We start from the raw sequence: 17,329 nt of genomic DNA on the forward strand, positions 1-17,329 counted from the left end.
TCTTGCTTAGACATAATGTTCTGAAATAACCATTTTTCTGTCATTTTAATGAGCACTACTCCTGTAGCTGGACTATTCTGGTTTAAAAAGCTTGTCCTCCTCTGCAGCATTAACGTAAAGGCTTTCATCAACAATGTGAAGACTGCTCTGGGAGCAACAAACCCTGGTGTGCGAACAGCTGCCATCACTCTGCTGGGAGTCATGTATCTTTACATGGGAGCACCGCTCCGAATGTTCTTTGAGGATGAGAAGCCGGCTCTTCTTGCTCAAATTGATGCTGAGTTTGAGAAGGTATGGATGTACACAAAAAATGCAAGAGCTCCTCTCTAAGGTTGTTGACACCATCAGTTTCTGTGTTAAGTCAATGTACAGACTCGATCAGAGGTGCTATTGGTGGTTTTGAGCATCAAAATTCTGTCTGCGCTGCATGATGTTTCCAAAATTCAAATATCTGAATTTGGTGAAGAATTCGCTTCGTCAACTCATCAGAAACTCTTCTTTAGCTCATGACGTGTTAATGATTAAGTGAGTGGAGGCAAAAACCAACATGGAGGAGTAGCTGATTGTTTTTCTTATTTGACCAGAGACTATACTAAAAAGGTGCTTTGAATATTATTCTTTTAACTTTTTTCCATTTGACAGCAATACGTCAGAGACTGAAGTATTGCTGAAAGCGGCTGTCATTAGATGGTGAACCTCACCGTACTGGGAGAGTCTCTGAAGGATCTCATGAACCCAGACATGGAGACATGGCTATCGCTTTTCAAAATAAATAATCTGAAATGATCTTTCGAACTCATCTGTGTCTTCCATGCATTGTAAATGAGATGCAGATACACAGTCAATGCTTCCATGTAGCGATGCATGAAAACTTTTGACTGTAGCTCCTCCCACACGCTGCAGGAGGATCAGCTTTACAAAATAAAGTTTGGACAAGCGTTGAGCAGTGAATGCACTGCTAATTGCTCTCGGTGTGAATGCAGCGTTAGTCTTATGCTTTGACAGTATTATCAGGAAAAAGTGAGCAGCAGCAGCTTTGAAGATTCCCTGTAAATGTTTGCCGCACAGATGCAGGGTCAGTCTCCTCCAGCTCCAATCAGATTCAACAGAAAGTCGGCGTCAGCCGAAGATGAGGTGGATGAAGGGGAGGAGCAAGATGAAGATGGAGGCGGGGGAGGGCAGGACATAATGGACTTACTACCTCGATCAGATATCAGGTAACAAAAAGCACAAAACTGCTCTAAATGTGAGTCTCAGAAATGTTCTTTCGTAATGCTCCTTTAAATGTCTAGTAATGAACATTGAAATAAACCTTAACAAAGTTGCTTCTTGACTAATGGAAAAAATGTTTTATTGTTGTTGAAAAAAATTAAGTTCTAAACCTTTCACACCTTCTGCTGATTCAAAGACATGAGAGAATATAATAATTTTAAAAAATCTGATAACTTTTATGAAAGGCTTGACCCAACTATTCTAGACTAATTGGTTTTCTATCTCTTATGTCTTCCTCAAGCGACAAGATCACTTCTGATTTGGTTTCTAAAATCGGGGACAAGAACTGGAAGATCAGAAAGGAGGGTCTGGATGAGGCTGCAGCCATAATCTCTGAGGCCAAGTTCATCAAACCCACCATTGGAGAGCTGCCTTTTGCCCTGAAAGGCCGCCTCGCAGACTCCAATAAGATCCTGGTAAAAGAACTGTGTTGGACTGTCAGAAACTTCTCAGTGGCTGTAATATTTTGACATAGAAAACCAAATCCTGTTGAGGTTTTTTTTCTCCTTCCTGAAGCTGGCTCTGAAAGCAATGACAGTGATGGCCATGCAGTATAAATGATCTTTGTATGTGGCGTTCAGGTGCAGCAGACTCTGAGCATTTTGCAGCAGCTGGCTACAGCCATGGGTCCTGGAATCAAGCAGCACGTCAAATCTCTGGGGATCCCCATCATCACTGTCCTGGGAGACAGCAAGGTAGAGGGATTTTCTTTTGAACTGTTGCATCTTTGATGGCAATCTAGTTTAATTTAGCAACTGTGCTGAAGATATCAGCATTAAAAACAAAAAAAAAACTCTGCAGGCCAATGTGAGGTCGGCTGCCCTCACCACCCTGCAAGCCTGGGTGGATCAGACTGGGATGAAGGACTGGCTGGAGGGGGAGGATCTGTCAGAGGAGCTGAAGAGGGAAAATCCTTTCTTGCGACAGGAGGTACAAGCCTTTATAGATTTTTAGCTATTTTTTTTTTTTTTTTTTTTTGTAAGATTAGTTTGTGTTTACATCTCATTCCCTTGTCCCTCGTCACACAGGTGCTCGGCTGGTTGGCTGAGAAGCTGCCCGCTCTGAGGACGGTCCCTGGCGACCTGATGCTGTGTGTTCCTCAGCTCTACACCTGCTTGGAGGACAGAAATGGAGACGTGAGAAAGAAGGCTCAGGATGCTTTGCCCACTTTCATGATGCATCTGGGCTACGACAAGATGAACAAGGCCACTGGAAAACTGAAAGTATGCCACAAATTTTTCCATTAGCTCCTAAAAAGCTGTCTGATTGCCCCAGGTGGATGAGGTGTGGTAATTTTGCTTTCTGCCTGCAGCCCGCCTCCAAGGATCAAGTGGTTGCCATGTTGGAAAAAGCTCGGGCAGTGATGCCAGCTAAACCTGCAGCACCAGCTAAAGCAGGGGGAGGGAAAGGATCTGCAGACCTTGGTGGGACAGCATCAGGTGAATTTCAAGTTCTAGCTACACCTTAATGTGTAAAAACTGGTCTCTGATGTCCCCAGTTGGACTGACCTGATCAGTCGGTTTATTGTTAACCCCTTGATGCCAGTGATTATAAACATTTTTACACTTGTTTTTGCAGTCAAGTAGATGTTAGGGGAAGTCAGGAGTTTGCTAGTTTGTCAATAGCATAAAATAGACATTTTGATATGATGGGTATGATCAAAAAAACACCAAACATCTATCCGCAGCACACATGTGCTTAACTGTGGTTAGCGATTGGTACGTGATCCGTTGCAGCCCTACATCCTATGTTAAATAAAATCCTATTTACTTGAATTTAAAATATTCTAATAACAGTAGATTAGACCTTTTATCATAGTTTTGTCTGAAATATTAAAATCTGTACATAAACACTTGATAAACTAAAACCCATGAACCAAAACTAAAAAGCCATTAGCATTTTTAATAAGCCACAATGGAAGAGCAAAAGAGGCTCTGATGCCTCAGGTTGCAGACCCATGGTCTAAACAGTTTCCAACAGACATGTTTTGTAAACTGACTTTCTTTTTTTTTTATCTTAAGAGGAAATTGATCAGAAGATTTTGGAATAGAATGTTTGTCATCATTTAAGGAAAATGACTAAATTGAAAGCGGTCAACATGCCAAAGTGCCACAAGGTCATAAAAAACATAAATGTACAAATCTATATATAAAGGGTGACTCTGTGTGTTCAAAGTATCATTAAAGGAGCCTGATGGACCATGGGTAAAAACTGTTGAAGTCTGTTGGTCTTGGCTCTGAGGGACCTGGATCTCCTCCCTGATGGCAGCAGTTTGTAGAAAAGATTGCCAGGGTTAGATCAGTCTTTTAGTATTTTATTAGCTCTGACAACGCACCATGTTATTCAGGGGTTTTGCAATATTCTTAAATACATATTATTTTGTTTGACTCTATTTTTTTTTTATGTTTAACACAAAATAGTTTTTTTTTCCCAGAACTTATTTTAATAAACTGATACCAATCCCAAAGTAACAAAAAATGTAAAAACCAGACCAGGATCCTAGACCTCTATCATGACTCCGATGACCTTCATCTGTCTCTGAAAGACAAACTAATGTTTGCATCTGGTTCCTGGGCATATATTGAAAGTAAATCATTCTGTAGTGGAGGGAAACAAATGGTATTTTTGGTGCACTTACTGTGGAAGCAATATCAAGTGGTTAACACTCTGATGCAGTATCGTGGGAACTTGTCTTCAACCGTTAAGGACACGATTCACACTCTTGTCCTCTGCAGCATCTGCTGAAGAACATCCTGATGGAAAACCTGAAGTCAAAAAAATCAGAGGAGGAGCTGCTGCCAAGAAGGTACAACTCCTCCACTCCTCCATATCATTTCTTTAATGTATAGCAATAACAGTTGAGGATTATTTTGTCATCCACCCCTTCTGCATTTACATTTTATTATTTACATCTTATCATAAGTATATTCACTTTTTTTTTCTCCATGTGTGCTTTACTTTGTTAGTCATTTGACCTCCATCAAGTTGATCATTTTTGTTTTTACCCACCCAGCCTCCCTCTGAGGAATCTCCCCCTCTCATCAAGGACAAGGAGGTTAATGGTAGTAAAAAGCCCCCAAGCAAAGGGAAAGCTGCTGCTAGCACTCAACAGGTAGACCCGTGCAGAGAGCCCCAGAGCTAAACCTCAACTCCTCTTTTACTTCCTGTCCTCTCAACAGGCAGCTTCTGGGCAGATGTTGACATCTGTCTGGACTCGATCTAATCCTGTTTGATCTTTAATCTGTCTTTTCTGCACTGTCTGCTGTAACCAGTAACTGACCAAAGCGCAGCATGTTTACAGAGCTGAGACTTCAAGGACCCTTGGAGGAGTTTTCTCTACCGACCGCTGATCATGACCTGAAACTTGCTCTGAAACGTCCCCAGAAATCTTATAAAAGCTGTGGATCAACCAAATATAACAAAAATGAATATCAGATCGAATTGTAACCAGAAATTAACGATGTCTTTGTTGATCTTTGTTTAATTACCGTATATTAATATTTTCCAAACCCAAAAGAGCCTGAAGTGTGACACCAGGGTTAAAATGTGAAATGTGGCTTCAGGTCATGATGGGTTTGTCTGCACTTTTCCTCCAACGTTGTTCCTCATCTTTCTGTCTACATCTCAGTTTAAAACAGATTGAGGATTATACATCCAGGCTCTCCCTTGGTTTAGTTATGCTTCTGTAATCTCCTTCAGGGTCCAGGCACCAAGAAACCTGCGGCTAAAGGCCTGAAGGAGGAAGACAAGTCTGGGCCAATCTTCATCTTTGTTCCCAATGCCAAGGAGCAGAGGATCAAAGAGGAGAAGCAGTTAAAGGTACTGGATAGCTAATAAACATGCGTCTTTAGTTATCATCTGTTTCTTGAGACACCCGAGGAATTTCTGCATTAAAGTCTACTTTTTTGTTTTTTTTCTTTTTTTTAATTTTTTATTAGTTTAAGTTGGAGTATTTAGAATTGTGGTAGATCTAGTCTGAGGTGAATGCTCTTGTGTTTCAGATCCTGAAGTGGAACTTCATCACTCCTCGGGACGAGTATGTGGAGCAGCTGAAAACTCAGATGTCCACATGCTTGGCAAAGTGGCTTCAAGATGAGCTGTATCACTTGGACTTTCAGAGACACGTGAAGGCCATCGGGGTCATGATTGAGGTCCGGGACCCCGGTCTGGTTTTTACACGTTTGGTTACATTTTTAGATTTAATCTAGTTTTAGTGATGTGTATGTTTTTTCTTTTTTGTTTTTTTTAATCAGCGGCTGGAAAGTGAGCGCGAAGCCACCATCGGCTGTCTGGACCTGATCCTGAAGTGGTTCACACTGCGCTTCTTTGACACAAACACTACAGTGCTGATGAAGGCGCTGGAGTACTTGAAGCTGCTCTTCATCATGTTAAACGATGAAAACTACCACCTGACGGAGTATGAGGCCAACTCCTTCATCCCGTATCTTATCCTGAAGGTGTGTTCACGGTTTGCTCGGCACGCCACTGCTGCTGCTGTCGGCCTGAGCTCAAATTCTCTTCCATCTGCTTAGGTTGGGGAATCGAAGGATGGGGTGCGCAAAGATGTTCGGGCCATCCTCACCATGCTCTGCAAAGTTTACCCAGCATCTAAAGTCTTCCCTTTCCTTATGGAGGGAACAAAGTCCAAGAACTCCAAGCAGAGAGCTGGTGGGTTTCTGCAGAACCTTAGTTCCAAAGATATCATTTATTTGTGTAAAAAAATAGCATTTGACTCAAGAGTTTTCTTTTTAAAAAAGATGAATTTTCCATTGTTTACCCTCCAAACAGTAAACTTTACACGTGTGCTGTCTTGTGTTTATTTTTTACCCAGAATGCCTAGAGGAATTGGGTTGCCTCATAGAGGGTTATGGGATGAATGTCTGCCAGCCGACTCCGGCCAAATCTTTGAAGGAGATTGCTGTGCACATCGGAGACCGCGACACATCTGTACGTAACGCTGCCCTCAACACTGTGGTGGCAGTGTACAACGTCTGTGGGGACCAGGTCTACAAGCTGATTGGGAATGTAAGACGAACACACTCCTGCCCTCAGTTTAGAGAATCCTGACCTAAAGTCCTGCTTGGCAGCATTCATCAGTCTGCTTTCATTCCAGCTGTCAGAAAAAGAAATGAGCATGCTGGAGGAGAGGATCAAGAGGTCGGCCAAGAAGGCTCCAGTCAAGCAGAGCGCCTCAGAGAAAACCCAGCGAGAACATCCAGCAAACCCCAACGCCACCTTCTCCCGCAAGCCAGCACAGGAAGACCCCAACAAGCTCAAGTAAGACCAGGAACATCTTCACAGTAAAAGATCTACTGCATGAGCACAAAGACGTGGCAGTACTTTCCCCAGAAATCAGCGTAATAAAGGTGAAACGTATTTCTGAATTCTAGATGGATAAGGAGAAATCAACTGAGGCTCCAAGTCGAGTCCATCACTTTGCATCATTTTGGATTTATTCTTAGGGATGTATTCTTAGGGATGGGTACCGTTTGGACTTAATCTTGTCCTGCTGCCGAACTGCTACTTTTAAAACACTTTGTGGTACCTAAATAGTGCTTGAGGTGGTTCTTCAAAAACCGAAAAAAGAAAAAAAACACATTTGTCCAAAAGCATTTAAAAATCTGCTCCAAGTCTTGTAATTATTTTTGACATTTTTTGTCAAAATAAAAAACCTGTCAGTTTCTAGGATGTAGTTGGCGTGGAGCAGCCCTGCCCTCCTTCCCTTCCTTTTTGCTGAGAGCTCCGTTTACACGCAGTTTCACTAGCTTATAGCCCCTCAGACCCTAACCTAACATTACCGCTGTAACAAAAAATGGTGAGCAATATTGGAGCTATCCAGCCGTACAGTTTTGAGCCAGATGCCAGCTCAGGCGAGGAAGACAAAGACATTAATGTTTAATGAGGATAAAGTTTTTTGCTGGGAAGTACAGAAAAACTTTCGCTGACTTCGACCTCTACAGTTTGACTGGAGCTCTGCCCACCCTCACAACCTCACCTATCCTTATGTGAGCCTGCCCATAATCGCTGGAAAGGTAAAACGATTGGCTAGAATTGTATAGGAATTAGACCTGATTGGCATTTCTGAGATGACTCTCCAAAATCCAGTTATATGTAATGTCGATATTGGTGCCGAGTCTCTGTACCCATCCTTATTTATACGGATTTATACGCGCCATTATTATTTTATAATTTATTATGCTGCGTTTGTGCTCACACATTTGATAAAATGAGTTTAAGTTAATTTTGTTTATCTTTCTACCTCGAAAAGCAGGAGATGTCATGATACAGCAAAAAAATTGGAGACAAAAAGCGATGTTTTATTTTCAGCACGCTGTCAACCATTGTTGCACTGCTAGTAGAAAATCCATTGCTTTTATTTGCTGTCTACCGGGTGCAAGGCCCCTGCACATGTTGAGCTCTTCCAGCTGTTCTTCTCAAGCATGTCAGCCATTCTTTCTTCTGTTCTCTTTGTACGCATGAAACGTTTGCTCACTGCTAACCTGATGTTGGGAGTTGTTGCATGTTGGGTTGCTCTCACAGCCACTCTTTCTGATCTCCAAGAAGCTGCTGGCACTTCCTGTCCAGCGTGTCTGTGAAACCAACCAGCTCTGTCTTTCTTTAACCCTTCATCTTTCTTCCTGTGTGATCTCCTCTCTCTGCTCTGCCTGCCTTCCTTTCGGAGCAGAATAATGTATCGCACATATAAGATGTGAGTACAACCCCCCCCCCCCCCCCCCCCCCCCCCCCCTTCCTCCTCTGTGGCGTCGCTGTGAGAACCTCAGAATTCATCCTAACTCACAGCATCCATGACTCCAGTGGATGTTAATTTGCTGTGGAGTTTCAGTTGTGGTAGTGCTTCGCCTCGTTGTGGAGGGTGAAGCCAACAGACTGAACAAACCCCCCAGCTGCCATGCTAACTCATTCCTCCTCACCCTGCTCTTTATCCGTGTTTGCTCTTCTGCTTTGTGCTGGTCTGTCCTGCAAAGATGCCGCTTTTTTGAAACTTGAAACACAGACAGTTGAGGATTTAGATGCTTGGTTGAAGGACCAGACCTTCACCATCGCCTTCTGCTGATGTCGGACCGTACAGATCAAAGCTGTAAACATTTTGCTTCTGAACTCTTAACGTTCAAAGGGATCAGAGGAAGTATTCCCAGATGCTGTGACGGTACGATCAGCCGTGAGCTGACTGTGTTCCAGTTCTCATAAGGGTCTAAAAGTTCTTGTAAATCGGAGGGAAGGTAAACGTTCAGAGCTGTGCTGTCCTTGTTGCTTCATTCTGCTTTTTAAGACAACACAAATCTACGTTGTTAGGAGATCAGCGCAGATCCTCTCCAGTCCAGACGCTCCAACTTCAACCTCCTTGAAATTATGTTTACTTGTTGGTTTTTAAAACAAAATGTTGGATGTACTTTAAGTTGTTCTCCTCGCTCCTCCTCGTGCAGTCTGGTATCAGAAGCTTGTGGCTGTCAGGACTGGAGGGAGCCGGCGCTGATCGCTCAAACACTCGACTCATGCCATTTCTTTCTGTTCTTTCTCCACCCAACCGACGTTGCTGCTGAGAAGTCAGTCTCGTCAGCAGCACAACGAGCCCTCTCATAACCCCATCCCCAAGGAGTTCAAATTGGACTTGGAAAAGATTGAGGAGGACATGATCAGAGATGAGTACAAGATGCCAGACCTGATCGAGCACAACCTGGATGAGCTGCTGGAGCCTATCATAATCCCCAAGTTCATGTAAGCCTCACCACACACACACACACACACACACACACACACACACACACACACTCGCAGCAGCATTTACTAAATCGATCCTTGTCTTGTTCAAAGGAGCCGCAACCTATCACTACACTTTGATGATGTTCACAACAGCACAGCCTCCACCATCAACTATGTCATATCCCAGGTGGCGAGTGGCGACATCAATACGAGCATACAGGCCTTGGCACAGGTACAACACCAACCCTCCATCCCGTCACCCAGAGATTATCATTCAGAGGTTCGCTGCTCAATCCGACCCCGCCATTGTCCTCCACAGATTGATGAAGTTCTACGACAGGAGGACAAAGCGGACGCCATGTCTGGACACATCGATCAGCTGCTCATCGCCACCATCATGCAACTGAGGCTCATCAACAGCACACATCTGGCTGACGACCGTGTGGACAAGAAAGACGTGATTAAACTGTACAGCTGCATCATGGGAAGCCTGCTGTCTGTGAGTCCACACATGCAAGCGGAGGCGATCTGAGGGTTGGGGAGTGGAGCTATGAGGAACATCCAGTGTTGGGGTGGGGGGGGGGGGGGGGGGCATTAAGTTCAGACAATTCTCCAACGGTGAACAAAGTTTGACCAAGTCAGGACCAGGCTTTTCCACACATCACAAATGCATAATTTCACACTTAAAAGTCACAGTCCAGTCATCGTTCCCAACTCCACATCTCAGGGAAGCTCTGTTCACATAGAATTGCTGTCTGATCTCTACGGAGATGATGATCATGAGGGCAAAGAATTCACCAAAGCGGCGTTTCCTCATAGTCATTGCTGCTTTAAAAATCTGCATTGTCGTAATTTGAGTTGAGTATTTGGTTGTGCCGTGTTCCTTATTACATGGTGATTTACTTTGGCGGTTTCACTGATATCTATTAGTGCAATTTTGCATCAGTTTTTATTATTTTTATTACAGCACATTGTGTTTCGCCTCCTGATTGGCTGTTGACCTGGTCAATCAGTTTCCTCTGAGCCACGTCTTCCGTCTGACTAGATCTTTGTTTTCGTTTTATAAAATTGGCTTATTTTTCTATGAAAGTTTGAACTATGAAAGTCTGAACTTTGAAAGTTTAAACAAGAGAGAAAAGTGTGAAAATATTCATGTCTGTCTGAGAAAAGTAGATGAAGTGTGTAGTGTGGAGCCTTAAAACGTCTAGAAGAAGAAACAAAACTACTACTTCACGGATTTCACCTATCACGGCCCATTTTTAGAATGCCATTCCCGCTGTAAACAAGGGAATACAAACAATTGCTACAGACCCTGACAACTTCTAAACTTTTATTCTGTTCCTTCCTGTCAGCTTTTCTCAATGGAGTCTCTGGCTAGAGAAGCATCCATGGGCATTCTGAAGGACCTTATGCACGGTCTGATCATGCTTATGCTGGACAGCAGAGTGGAGGACATCGAAGAAGGAACACAGGTCATCAGGTCCGTCAACTTGTTGGTGATCCGAGTCCTGGAGAAGTCTGATCCAACCAATCTGATCAGGTCAGTGATCACAGGATTCCACTCCTGTCTCATTATTCAGAACCTTAAGGTGCAAGAAGATCAGCACTACTGACAGGCTAGACTTGAGAGTTCTTTCTGCTGAACAGATGGCACATTTTCTGCGTCTTAAGACTTTTCCAGGTGGCACGTTTGCGTGCAGCTGCCAATATGTATGCGGCAGTTGGTGTAGCTCCTCACAATGATCACACTTTTGGTTTGAATGATCTGTGTGGTGATTTCATTTATCTTGCAGGAAGTTCAGAGTAAATGTGTTTAAAGTAGGAAAAAAAAACAGGGGTCTGTTACCTTTAACACTAAAAAAGCCATTTCATATTGACCAAAACCCGGCAAGATCTGCAAAGTCCCACTTTGCTATTTAGAAAATGCCATTTATTTGTTTTTGTTCCCAATAATGGCATTCATTTATTAAATAAATGAAAGAATGATTATAAAAAAGTTGTATTTTTATGTGTATAACAACTAGGGATGTGCAATATATCAGTGCCACTATCGGTATCGGCTGATATTTGCATAATTTTAGTTTATCTGCCTGATATTAAAAAAATGTACCAATATTCTTCTGATTGTTTCAGAAAACTCCTAATAGATTGGGAAACCTATGTTCACAGTGATAGTTAGTAATTGAGTTTTTTTTATTTAAATGTTCTTTTTCAAAGGGATACATGTTGTTCCTAATGGATCCCTGGCTGTGGTTTACAGTCATGTCCAATATTCAATAAATGGTCTGAATGTTTTCAAATGTATTTATATGAAGTGATACTTGCTCCTATTTGATCGTTTGCTGTATGTTAATAAGGTAAAGTGCAATGTGATTGTCCAGTAAAAGAAAAGCTGTGCATTTCTAATAAAGAATCAAAAAGGAAATCTAAAATTTGTTTTACTGTGGACACTTAAGTATCGGTATTGGCAACAGTTGCAGGGGAAATATTGGTTATCGCTATCAGACGTAAACAATTGTATCGGCCCATCCCTAATAACAACTTTAACTTCCTTTACTTTTGACAACAAGTTCCTCTCAAAATAAAATCTGCAATGTGTCAAAAAAATATTTGCAGCAGATTTGTTGTATTTAAAAATCAGAGAAAATCAAAAATGACTTTAAAAAAATTATTTATTTATTTATTTTAAATGCTTTGGAGCACCTTGATCATTTTTCTCCTCTTATTATTATTCTAAACATCACAACATTGGTGTTGAATGCAATTTTTCAATTTTTAAACATCATACAAAATTATATAAATTAAAAAATATTAACCACTCTGATAGTTTGCCCAGTTATCTGAAATGTAACTATAAATGACAAAACTTAAAGCAAATTAGCCAAAACTGCAAACTTATGATTTATTCAGATTGTTGGTATTTTTCTTCAAAGCTAAAGAGGCACAACGGAGCACTAATGGAGCCTAATGTGGCTCCAGAGCCTCAGGTTGCAGAACCCTGATTAAAAGAGCCAGAAGTTTACATGTTTGCACATAGAAAGGATTTAACTGAAAGGGTTTTGTGAGCATGCCAGTTTTAGCAGACTTGGGCCTGAATGTTCATTCAGAAGTGCTTTCTCTCTTCAGTGCCCTGCTGGTGCTGCTTCAAGACTCCTTGGTGTCCTCAGCTGGTTCCCACACAATCTCCGACCTGGTCATGAAGGTAAGGATCAAATCCTGCGGCGAGTCGGCGGATGGCGGCTTGCACGCTGACTGACGGCCTTGTTGTGTCCCCTCAGTGTCTGTGGAGGGTGATCCGCTTCCTGCCAGAAACCATCCACAACATTAACCTGGATCGCATCTTATTAGACATTCATAACTTCATGAAGGTGTTCCCGAAAGAGAAACTCAAGCAGCTGAAGGGCGACCTTCCACATCGGACCCTCAAGACACTTTTACACTCTCTGTGCAAGCTCACAGGGGCCAAGGTAAGGAGTCGCGTAAAGATTTACTTTCAGCCTTTTTTTCTGTTTACTGGAGTCCAGCAGCTCCACACAAGTCATTTTTAAGACCATCTTAACCCAGGAATTTTGTGATTTTTGAGCAGATCCTGGACCATCTGTCCATGATAGAAAACCGGAACGAGTCGGAGCTGGAGGCCCATCTGAGGAGAGTCGTCAAACACACCGGAAACCTGTCCGGGATGAAGAGCGACCGAGGCAACGAGAAGAGCGGGCTGCGCACGGTGAGCAGCGCACGTGCTCCGAAGGAGCCGCACAGATTTAACGGCAATCCAGTGTTCAATGTTATTATCCGATTCCTTCTGTACTGTGTTCATTTGATTTTTTTTTTTTTTACCTTTACCAAGGTGAACCTAGTTAGAACGATTGCTCACCCATTTGCTACAGAGGGTGAGCTACGTTTTTCCAGCAGTGGAAGAATTGATGCAGAAAGACGTGTGTAAAATCTACTTTAACTGGTGCTGCGTTTTTAAGTCTTTTTTTTTTTTTTTTTTTTTTTTTTTGTATTTGAACCAAAAATCTAAAGCAAAAGTAAATGCTGCCCAAACAAAATGAGAAAATGATCGATTAGTTTACAAGGCAAAATGACGGCTACCACAAATCCTCTGCTGCTCTGAGCTCAGGCGCCTCACAGTGAGCGTCATTCTGACGGCGGCTGTTGTTTCCAGGAGGAGCGCATGTCAAAAGCCAAGGTCAGCGATATTCTGACGGAGATCTTCAAAAAAATCGGCTCCAAGGAGAACACCAAAGAGGTGAGCTTCCAAATGTGTTTTAATGAAAAATTTCAGGCCTCTTTAAAATGTGCTGTACAATTTTTACCTACATTATTACAATACCTGGTTCTAATTCCTTATTTTTTTCTCACTGTAAGTTTTTGTAAAGTACTTTTACTTATCTGTACATACCTATTCTGCTCCATTTCTGTCTGTAATGCTGTTGTTCACCTTTCTGCTTTAGGGCTCGTCGCTTTTTCAAACTGCATTTTTGTTTAGCTGCTCCTGATTTCCATGAAAAAATGCTCAGAAATGCAAATATGAGCTTTATTTTCTTTAAACCTTCCATCATCAGAAAGATGCCAAAGGAACGTGCTAAACGCCATGAACACAATTTTCACTGGAGTGAGTCTGGCAGACTCTTTTGTCTTTCTTAACCGTTCAGAGCGCCTATTATGCCACCTTGCCTCTGGTGGTAGGCGGGCGCCTGTGTTTGGCAGCGGAGCCACCATCAGTGTGTGAATGTGCGTGTGACTGGGTGAATGGGTCTGTGACTGTAAAGCGCTTTGTCCTTGTAGGAAGAAAGGCGCTATATAAGTATACGCCATTTACCATTTATGCGACATAAGTTTGAAAACGGATCGTTTGTTAACAGCCTTATGCGTGGAAAGTACATTATTGGTCTGTGTCTGAAAGCAGGTTTATGCATGAAGGAGGAAGCTGTGGTCGTCTTTAATCGTTTCCTTTTGCAGCTAGGCTTCGTTTTGTGTTTTAAATTGAACTATTTGCTTTTCTTCTGTTTATAACTCTTTTTGGTGTTTTTTTTTTTTTTAACCAGCCCTCAAAATTTTTAGATGTCTTTATCCCCTTCTAGAATAGTTTTTATTTTTGACTGTTTTCGTGTGAAGTATCTGCCCTGAAGAAGTTTCCTGAAACAAAGCTTCTCGTCAATATTTTATGGAAAACATGAACAGTTTTCAGTCATTTTTCGAATGCTTCTGGATAAATTCAGCCTGTTACGGTGCAGATGATTTGAATCCAGAAGGCAATCAGACTTTCTAAGTTGGTGTGACGTTGTATGCAGGGTTTGACAGAGTTATACGAGTATAAGCTGAAGTACTCCGATGCCGACTTGGAGCCCTTCTTGAAGAACACGACCCAGGTTTTCCAAAACTACGTGGAGCGAGGCCTGCGCATGATCGAGTCTGAGCGTGAGGGCAAAGTGTACATTCAGACAGGTAGGTCAGAGTAACGCTCCGCTGTTGCAGAGTTACGGCTGTATGCGTCAATGTGTGTTTGTGTGTGCTTAGTGATGCCACAGAACAGCTGTGATTCAGTCCTGAGCAGCAATGAGGAGATGAAGCCCGCTTCCTACTACTATGAGAGACTCCAGATACTCAAACGGAGGTGTGGCCTGGAAAACACCAGCATAGTAAGTTTATTTTCACGCCAGCCGCCTTGATCCAAACTCTAGACATCTGCGTTGCGGCGCGTCAGATCAGGCTGCTCAGAGAAGCTTTAACTTTGTTCAGGTATTGGTGGATGCTAGAACTGTTCCAACTGTTTCCTTTTCCCCCCAAAAAATATGTCTATTGAACGTTAAATAAATCAAATCTATCAGATTTTTGCTACAGACATGCAGTAAGCAAATCAAACTTCACAGGGAAAATCAATTTTGCACCAGTAGTTTTAGCTCCAGTATTGATGTTCTTTAAATTACCAAAGCCTTTTGACCGTTCTACGTAAGTAGCACAATTTCCAAAGATTCTAGAGCAGAGAGAAGGCGGTTTGCATTGATCTGAAATACTTTAATGCTGTGAACGGTTTACGCAATCCAACTGATTCTGAGTAGGAGAGACAGTCTTTCTTTTATCGGAATAGAAAAAAACTTTACGAGATTTGCACCGCTTTGACATTTTGCATTAAGCCCCTTTCAACTCTAGCTACATCTGGTATCTGATAGCGACAGTCCAGCGGGAACACAACATGCCAAAAGCGTGTTCAAGGATGCGTGACACATGCCTGGTGTCTGTAGCAGTACACGTCAGCACATGGCTGCTCTTCTCAGCGTCAGAATCCGCTGGGATTATGTGAAAGAGTTGCAGTGGTTGAAAGAACTCCGGTGTTAATGGGTTAGTTACACCAAAGAAAAATAAAATATTTTACGCTGAAATGACTTAGATTTCCTGTTTGTTTAAAGCATTGAACATTTTGTTTCCCAATAGGAAAGTTAAATATAATAAACTAAACATGAACATTTTGAGAATTGGTAATATCCTGGAAAAGGTTTTAGAAAACGCCTTAAAAGTTCTTAAATTGGACATTTTAAAACTGTACATTTTTCATTCTTTCAACCAAAGGAATGCTAATAAAAATCCAACAAGGCTTCTATGTGGAAATGTCAGTTTCTTCTAGTGGATTCTTGTCCTCCACTTCAAAAGTGAAAAAGGATTTCATGGTTGAGTGTAAATGTGGGTGGAATTGTTTGAACTGAAGCTGATTCCCCCCCCCCCCCCCCCCCCTTTCCAGCAGGCTGGTCTCAACAGCGGCGACGGCGAGTCCCAGCAGCAGCCGACCATCTCGTTGATGTCCAAGCCGGCTGTTGTTTCGTCCACAGACATGCTGCACAGCAAGCTGTCGCAGCTGAAGGAGTCCCGCGAGCAGTACCAGCAGGAGCGCAGTGCGCTCTCGCCCACACGCGCAAACACCCGCTCTGCCTCCCCCGCCGGCGATCTGGACGACCTGAAGAAACGCCTGGAGCGGATAAAGAGCAAACTGCAGTGAGACGCCTCGTCTTCTTGCTCCTCATCCTCATCCAGCAGCGGGAGAGCAGCGTCCACCTGTGTCCTCCTCCTTTTATTCATGTTCTGCTTCATGGACAGAAGGGGACTCCTCCCCTCTGCAGAGACTCATGTTCAACCTGACTCCACCCACTGTGCCTGTCAACATCAGCCCCCCCCCTTTCTCATAAACTCTGATCCTCTGGGTCAAGTTTGTTTTTTGTCTCCTGCTTGTTGTGCATAAATCCACGCTGCAGCCTCCATTCTTAACCAAACTAACCAATTTGTTTAACGGCTTCTCTGCTCCGTGCGCGGCCTGTGGGGCGGCGAGCGTCAGGAATCATGGCGCCCTTCAGTTTTACTGACTCATCAGCTGCTACGTTCAGACTCAGAGATGAAGGAAAGCTAGTTAGCGGCCCCCTGTGGTCATGCACTGAAGCAGCTTGTCGGTAAGCGTGAGCTCCACCTTGTGGCGCATCAGAGAACTGCACCAGAGCCTCTGATGCTTCACAATCAGCTCGGTCTCATACCACAAGATGACTCCCTTTTCCTGGAAGACATCCCATCCCCGTTGGATTCTTTTGGGTTTAAGGGATGTGTATCAGTGCAGAGCACTTAATTACCTATATAATGACTATTCCTACAGATAAACCACAGAAGTTTCATGTGTCAAATGTCATGTGCGGCTTAACCTAAAGTGGGTTTTGTACAGTCGTTGAGGAAGAGGAGTTTCTAACTGAAGTCAAACCTCCAGAGTCTTCCTCACGGTTTCTTAAATCTGATTAGAAATGGCGCTCATAATTTAGAGGTAAAGTAGTGACCCTGTTGCTGGCTGTAAATACTGTAAAGTAGTGGTAACCCCCCCCCCCCCCCCCCCCCCCCCCCTCCACACACTCACCTGTGTATCGACACTGACGGCAGCTTCAGTGCTGCTGGTTCGTTTAAGAGCAAGGCATGAAGTCATCGACTGTTTTTATGTTGTCATTTAAATAAAGTTTATTTTATTAAAACTGCTGTTTATTGACATCATTATGATGATGATGATGGTTCTGTCTCTCATCTGTGTGTAGCTGAAAGTGGAGGGAATAAAGGACATTGATTTTGTATTTAACTCTGCACCTGTGCTGCTGTGTTTCTTTTTTTGTGTGTTTGTCCGTCAGTCTTCTAAACCCGCTGAGTCCTTTTCGGGGTTTCTGGAGCCTGTCCAGGCCACTCTTGGGTTTAGGTGGGGTACGCTCTGGACAGTCTGTCGCTGGCATTCACACCTAAAGGACAATTTAGGTGTGAATGAATTAACCTTGGAGCATGATTTTGGACTGTGGGAAGAAATCCATGCACGCCG

The 17,329-nt window shown here is 42.9% G+C and overlaps 1 protein-coding gene across 5 annotated transcripts in view; it reads left to right on the plus strand.

The window, feature by feature from the left end:
• ckap5 (cytoskeleton associated protein 5) overlaps positions 1-17,103 on the plus strand; it is a 30,789-nt gene extending 13,686 nt beyond the window's left edge. For 2 of the 5 annotated variants that reach the window (XM_023956017.1, XM_023956016.1), the window contains exons 19-45: positions 108-291; positions 1,069-1,217; positions 1,514-1,688; positions 1,854-1,967; positions 2,074-2,202; positions 2,301-2,495; positions 2,585-2,711; positions 4,008-4,078; positions 4,286-4,384; positions 4,972-5,091; positions 5,274-5,423; positions 5,526-5,729; positions 5,805-5,940; positions 6,104-6,297; positions 6,386-6,549; positions 7,958-7,981; positions 8,839-9,009; positions 9,106-9,226; positions 9,314-9,493; positions 10,347-10,534; positions 12,121-12,196; positions 12,273-12,461; positions 12,581-12,718; positions 13,163-13,246; positions 14,292-14,445; positions 14,518-14,639; positions 15,737-17,103. In XM_023956017.1, the coding sequence (XP_023811785.1) occupies positions 108-291; positions 1,069-1,217; positions 1,514-1,688; positions 1,854-1,967; positions 2,074-2,202; positions 2,301-2,495; positions 2,585-2,711; positions 4,008-4,078; positions 4,286-4,384; positions 4,972-5,091; positions 5,274-5,423; positions 5,526-5,729; positions 5,805-5,940; positions 6,104-6,297; positions 6,386-6,549; positions 7,958-7,981; positions 8,839-9,009; positions 9,106-9,226; positions 9,314-9,493; positions 10,347-10,534; positions 12,121-12,196; positions 12,273-12,461; positions 12,581-12,718; positions 13,163-13,246; positions 14,292-14,445; positions 14,518-14,639; positions 15,737-15,991 (3,913 nt within the window). In that variant the 3' untranslated portion in view covers positions 15,992-17,103. The remainder of the gene's footprint in view (positions 1-107; positions 292-1,068; positions 1,218-1,513; positions 1,689-1,853; positions 1,968-2,073; positions 2,203-2,300; positions 2,496-2,584; positions 2,712-4,007; positions 4,079-4,285; positions 4,385-4,971; positions 5,092-5,273; positions 5,424-5,525; positions 5,730-5,804; positions 5,941-6,103; positions 6,298-6,385; positions 6,550-7,957; positions 7,982-8,838; positions 9,010-9,105; positions 9,227-9,313; positions 9,494-10,346; positions 10,535-12,120; positions 12,197-12,272; positions 12,462-12,580; positions 12,719-13,162; positions 13,247-14,291; positions 14,446-14,517; positions 14,640-15,736) is intronic. The other 3 variants (XM_023956018.1, XM_023956019.1, XM_023956021.1) reach the window with 3 other exon arrangements.
• The last annotated feature ends 226 nt before the right edge of the window (positions 17,104-17,329 follow it).

Source organism: Oryzias latipes, chromosome 6 (genome assembly GCF_002234675.1).
Source record: "Oryzias latipes chromosome 6, ASM223467v1".
Classification (NCBI taxonomy): Eukaryota; Metazoa; Chordata; class Actinopteri; order Beloniformes; family Adrianichthyidae; genus Oryzias; species Oryzias latipes.